The 5,698-nt window shown below is 36.4% G+C and overlaps 1 protein-coding gene across 5 annotated transcripts in view; it reads right to left on the bottom strand.

The window, feature by feature from the left end:
- Smarca1 (SWI/SNF related, matrix associated, actin dependent regulator of chromatin, subfamily a, member 1) overlaps window positions 1-5,698 on the bottom strand; it is a 92,044-nt gene that overhangs the window by 64,703 nt on the left and 21,643 nt on the right. For all 5 annotated transcript variants that reach the window (XM_026784798.1, XM_026784799.1, XM_005358411.3 and 2 more), the window contains exons 6-8: window positions 4,600-4,779; window positions 1,434-1,589; window positions 162-293 (exon numbers count right to left, since the gene is read on the bottom strand). In XM_026784798.1, the coding sequence (XP_026640599.1) occupies window positions 162-293; window positions 1,434-1,589; window positions 4,600-4,779 (468 nt within the window). The remainder of the gene's footprint in view (window positions 1-161; window positions 294-1,433; window positions 1,590-4,599; window positions 4,780-5,698) is intronic.

The following is a 5,698-nucleotide window of genomic DNA, read 5'->3' as shown; positions in this document are numbered from 1 at the left end:
TGAGGGAGGAAGAGAGGGAGGGAGGGAGGGAGGGAGGGAGGGAGGGAGGATGTATGATTTGGAACTTGGATTGGAGATCAGTAGTAAAGCATCAGCTAAATACCCTGGTTTCAACCGCGAGCACCACTACCCCTCACACAAATACTCTGTTCTAAACTTACATCTGCAGAATTAAAGACATCCGGCAATAAAAAGTTAAGTAAAGCCCAGAGTTCATGCAGGTTATTCTGTAAAGGTGTCCCAGTTAGAAGTAAGCGATTAGTGGACTTGAACTCACGAACAATCTCTGAAAGCTAAAAAAAAATATATATAGTAGTTACATAAGCATAGTTTTGTTTTTTAGAATGCTCAGCATTCGGTTATATACTTCACTCAATACATTTGTGATACACTAAGACTTGAAATTTCACTTCCTATGGAAAAGTACACTAATTCAGGTGGCATTGCACACTATAATATCCTAGACATTTCCACACCTGAAAGAATACAAATCATATTTATATCTGAGATCCCTCCCCCACCATGAAACATTTTAGTTTTTCCATTTTGGGTCTCAGAAAGTCAAACATCTTCCATAGAATCCAAGCTACCACATCATGCCACAAAATCTCCCCACCAACCATGTTGTTCATCTACATGCATAGCTAAGCTCCAACTTAGCCTGGCCACAATTATTCAGCACCGGAATTGAACTCATTTTTCCCCTGGTACTATGTATTAATATTTCAAATTTAAGACCACAAAAATATGACAAAGTAGCCCAGTGATCCAAAGAGAGGTTCATCATTATAAGTGAAGTTTTCCTACTGTCGAAGGTGAATGGCAACAAATCATTGATATTTTTCAATGTTAACACCAGACTCAAAAAAGCCAGACGGTGGTGGCGCACGCCTTTAATCCCAGCACTCGGGAGGCAGAGGCAGGCGGATCTCTGTGAGTTCGAGACCAGCCTGGTCTACAAGAGCTAGTTCCAGGACAGGCTCCAAACCCTGTCTCGAAAAACCAAAAAGAAAAAAGAAAAAGAAAAACACCAGACTCTAATTCACACAAGTCAGATAATTCCAGGAAATTCCTTTTTCTAATCCATAGGAATACACATAAGGTAAGCAATTGCTCAATAAAAAATAAGTCAATGCTAATGATATCTGTACACCAAATATTCTCAGCAATATTAAACTAATGTAGCATGACAGAGTTAGGCTACAACAGGAGAGCTTGCAATACCTAATTTGCATTTGAAATCTGTGCTCAACCTTTATTGGTCCCATATTCAATAATTTATTCTTTATGGGCACTTTAAAAAATATTGTCATTCACATTCTGTGAATAAAACCACAATCTTCTAGTACTTTGTTTCTATTTTAAACACTGAAAAGTGGACAAGCAAACCTACTAAGTAAATGAAAATTTGAATGAAGATATTGAGAACTTACCTTAGATTTTTCATTTTTTATTCTGTGAGCCTCATCAATGACTAAGTATCTCCAATGAAACTTTTTAAACACAGATTTTTCTTTAATTACCATCTCATAAGAAGTCACACACACATCCCACTCTCCTGGCATCATTTCATCACGGATAAAAGCAGCCTAATGCAAAATAAAGTTTGCTCTATTACATTATGTTGACAAGGTGATCACCAAATTCATCTGAATGGAGAATATTAAGAGTCATATGAGACATCATTGAGCATACTTGGTTTGTTCATTTGAGAGACAGGGATATCAGGGCCCAAAATAGCTTTGTAGTCAATAATCTGGCTGTGTTGAGAACATATTTATCAACTTAAAAAAAGCAAAAGCTCATGTTACATGAGTCAGAATATCACTCCATATCACGAAAGGCCCAAAAAGAACATGAACGAAACAACTGAACACCTTAGTATTACAAAGATTCAAACACTACTAACATAATCTATTTACCAAACAGAAAGTACTTAACATATAGTAACAGTTCCCACCTTTGGTGACATTTTATATATTTCTTCATTTCCCAGTAGAAAAGAACTGTGTACTTTGGCAAGGTGTCCCAGAAGCACCTTACTATTTTTGTGACGTTCTTAATAAGGCTACGGTTGCAGTTTCATAAAGGGAATATTCTCTATGTAGTAAAGGAAGCTAGTAAAAGACCATTTATAACTGTTTTTAAATCTTCACAGGCAGTGACCAACATGGTGGCCAACTTGAGAGAAAGCATCTTTAACTCTTAATTCATAAATATGCACCAAACACATTTTTGATTCATTCAACAATATTTAAAGTTTCCTAGACTAACAAAGATGACAGAAAAATAGCATTGTAGCCACCTCAGTTTTATATGCTGAGAAGTTACCACATTTTAAAAGGCAGTTAAAATATTAGAAGATTGTTGGGGGCAGGCTGGGTACCAGATCTCATTGATCCCTACTAACCTTATCCCTGCTTCACTGAGTACAAGTTTCAGTTTCATGGTTTCTCAAGAGTTTTGTGAAACTGGTATTTATTTTTTATTTAGCTTATCTAGTCTTTATGAAACTGTAGAACAGACTTAGATATCTTGATAAAATATTGAAGGTCACATGACCCAAAAGCTCTCCTTTTGTTGGTATTAAAATCATGCACATTAAAACTCACTCATAATTGTGCAATCAGTAGTGACATTGGAATTAAGAACACATCTGTTTCCATGCCCACTAGATATGGATTCCTCCATGATAGATAAAGATGTGCAATATGGCAATAGACCTCAAGATGGATTTATATCTGTCAGGATCAAGAGCACCTCTCTTTATATAGATAGGATCAAAAATAATCTCCAATAACTTCACAACTCAAATACCTTTATAGAAATTAAAATTTTCATTACTAAATATTTGCCTCCTAAGTTATGTATAGGAAGTCATAAAAATGAAAGGGTCAACATATCTATCCCATACAATACCAGGGTTCAAATGGCTCTACAAATGATCATCTAGAATTTTAGATACATCAATGTCAATCTCTAAGAACTGAACTTAGCACATTAATTACTTTTGTGTTTGTGAATTCCTAGCTATGAACATTTTAATAATGAACTATAAGCTGCATTTAACATGTGACCCAATATATGGATAGATGTTTGAGTGTATGTGTCCAAAAACAACTTAAACAATTTCTTAAAGCAATACTTTTGTTTGTCGTGGTATGAAACTCTGTTTACTTACTCTGCAATTCCTTCCTGGTGTTTTAAAACACTGTTGCCACTGCTAAGAAGAAACCACAACCTATTCATGGATGATGACTCACAATTTGTAAAATACTGACTTTACAGACTGGCTTTCAAGACTAAGAGATTGTTCGAGTGAGCAAAATCCCAACTTCCCAGGAGGCAGAGCAGCCATAATTAAAGTACCTCCACTCTCCCTCTCTTTAACACTCCCAGCGGTACTTCATGAAACATTTAGATTCTATGCATCATATTAAAAGCCATCAAATTACATTTTTATGCACTGGGCATGATGGCTCACATTTTTAATCCCAATACTCTGGAGGCCGAGGTAGGTAGAGATGAGTTTGAGGCCAGCCTGATCTACATAGTGAGTTCCAGGCTTGCCAGGCATAAATAGTGAAAGCCTATCTCAAAATAAAAATACAGTTTAACTATTGTACTGTGAAAACTCAAGCCTATATTTTGCTCTTTTACTTACAATCTTCAAGACATAATTTTACTAAAGTATCAATATCTTATAAATGCAATTTTGTAAGCAATAGTACTACATTAAGTAAAGGCAATGACCACAAATGAGTTCTAAGTGACCAATTTGCTATGGAGAAATAATAGACTTAGGGAGGAATCAACCTTTTGATTCTAAATTTATGAACTCAGTATTTCAATATTTAAATTATTTATAAGCTAAATTTAAATAAATTTAAGTAAATTTTCTTCAAGCAAAATGATAATGATTAAATTACATAATTCATTATGGTACTATTCCACTGAGTGTCTCTTGATACTCCATCTATCTAATATGTAAAATAGTATAAACTTTTATTTTAAACTATGTTCTCTGGGGGCAAAATAAAGACAAAGTTCAATAATATGCTTTCTAAGAAAATTATTCTTTTTTGGTTTTGCATAATTCATTACTTTTTGATTGACTCTATAGTCCTAAAATAACTACAGCCTAACTGGACAAATAGCTAATTTAAATACCTCTCACTCCCCTGTAAAAATCTAAATTTCTAGTATTATCTGAGACTATACAGACATGTTACAAAGTCTTGTTTAAACAGAGAATGGTAAGGTTCTCTGGAGCCACAGATTTCTATGTGTGGACGGATGCACCAAGCAAGCCAAAACTTCAAACAGCAAGATTTAAGTCATTTCAATTTCTGCCTCTAAAACAGCACAAACTGGGGTTGCTAATAGTATTTACTAGCTAAAAAGTAGACACAGTTCACAAATGTAGTAACTAAATGAGTTAATATGTGCACAATATAATAGAGCCTAGCTCAGAGTCAGTATAACTGGAGTATTATGTAGTAGCAGTAATAGGCATAGTGTCTTTAACAGCAATATTGCACAACTGCAGTCTAGAAATTATATTCTTGACAGCCTTTTTAAAGCTGTTTCTCAACTTACTCTTACTTCTTTGTCTCCAACAAAACAAATAACACGGAGAGACGGAACCCATCGTTTAAATTCATTCATCCAGTTGTGTAACGTAGACTTTGGAACTAAAACCATGTGGGGTCCAGGAATGTTTCTGTAGTGCTTCAGATAACCAAGCAAAGCAATGGTTTGTAAAGTCTTCCCAAGACCCTGCATTATCATCACAAGGGGAAAAACACATAAATACACTTTTCAAAGGAAACGATTTATTAGAAACAACATTAGGAAAAATACTCGCCACCTGTCTCACATTGGGAATTAGGTTTCCACCAATGAAAAGTAAGAGGGGAGACTTTAAAAAAAAGAAGAAGAAGAAGAAAGACTCAAAACCATTTCAGTTCAGTACTTGTCGTGAGTGAGGAGGAAAAGAACCAACAACCTGTAGTCAAATTATTGTGTAATAAATTACCTTTCCATTGAGGACATGCTTACTCTATTTAGGAGCAAGTGAACTGATTACATAATCTCTTGTAGTAGGTGCAAAACTGGGAATTTTGAGATGTATGTTTCACAAAAGTAGACTTCTTTCTACAACCTCCTGAGATGGTGACCTTTCTTTCCTGTTCTCACCAACATTACTTCAGCACATTAAATATGCAGACTGTGCATCTCAAGAGACTCACGGCTATCTACTTACGCCTCACACCCTTAACGACCTTAGGAATCAAAATGGAACAGAACACTGTGGTGAGAAAAGACCTTAGAGATCTCCAAGCACAGTGTGCTTTTTCAAAGTAACATATCAAACACCCACGAGCCTGCCACCTCGCCCATGGGAAAGGTACCTATGCAGTATGCTCACTAGCCTTTTAAAGTCACTCTTTTAAAATAAAGAGTTGGGACATAACATCACCCAGCCCAGCCTGTCTGGGCACTGGGTCGGAATCCTCAGGGCACCAAAGCGGGCGGGAGTTCCTTTGTTTCTATAGCCTGCCTGCACCAAGCAGGGTAGGCGCTTTGTCTAAGAGCTACCCAACCAGCACGGAGAGCTGATCTCTCGGTGCCAGGAGAGCCAACATTGGGGTGAGTTTCTGACCCCGTGGCGCAAGCCTGGGACAGGGAACTCAGA

This window comes from Microtus ochrogaster, chromosome X (genome assembly GCF_000317375.1).
Source record: "Microtus ochrogaster isolate Prairie Vole_2 chromosome X, MicOch1.0, whole genome shotgun sequence".
NCBI classification, from domain to species: Eukaryota; Metazoa; Chordata; class Mammalia; order Rodentia; family Cricetidae; genus Microtus; species Microtus ochrogaster.
This window is presented reverse-complemented; position numbering and strand designations above follow the sequence as displayed.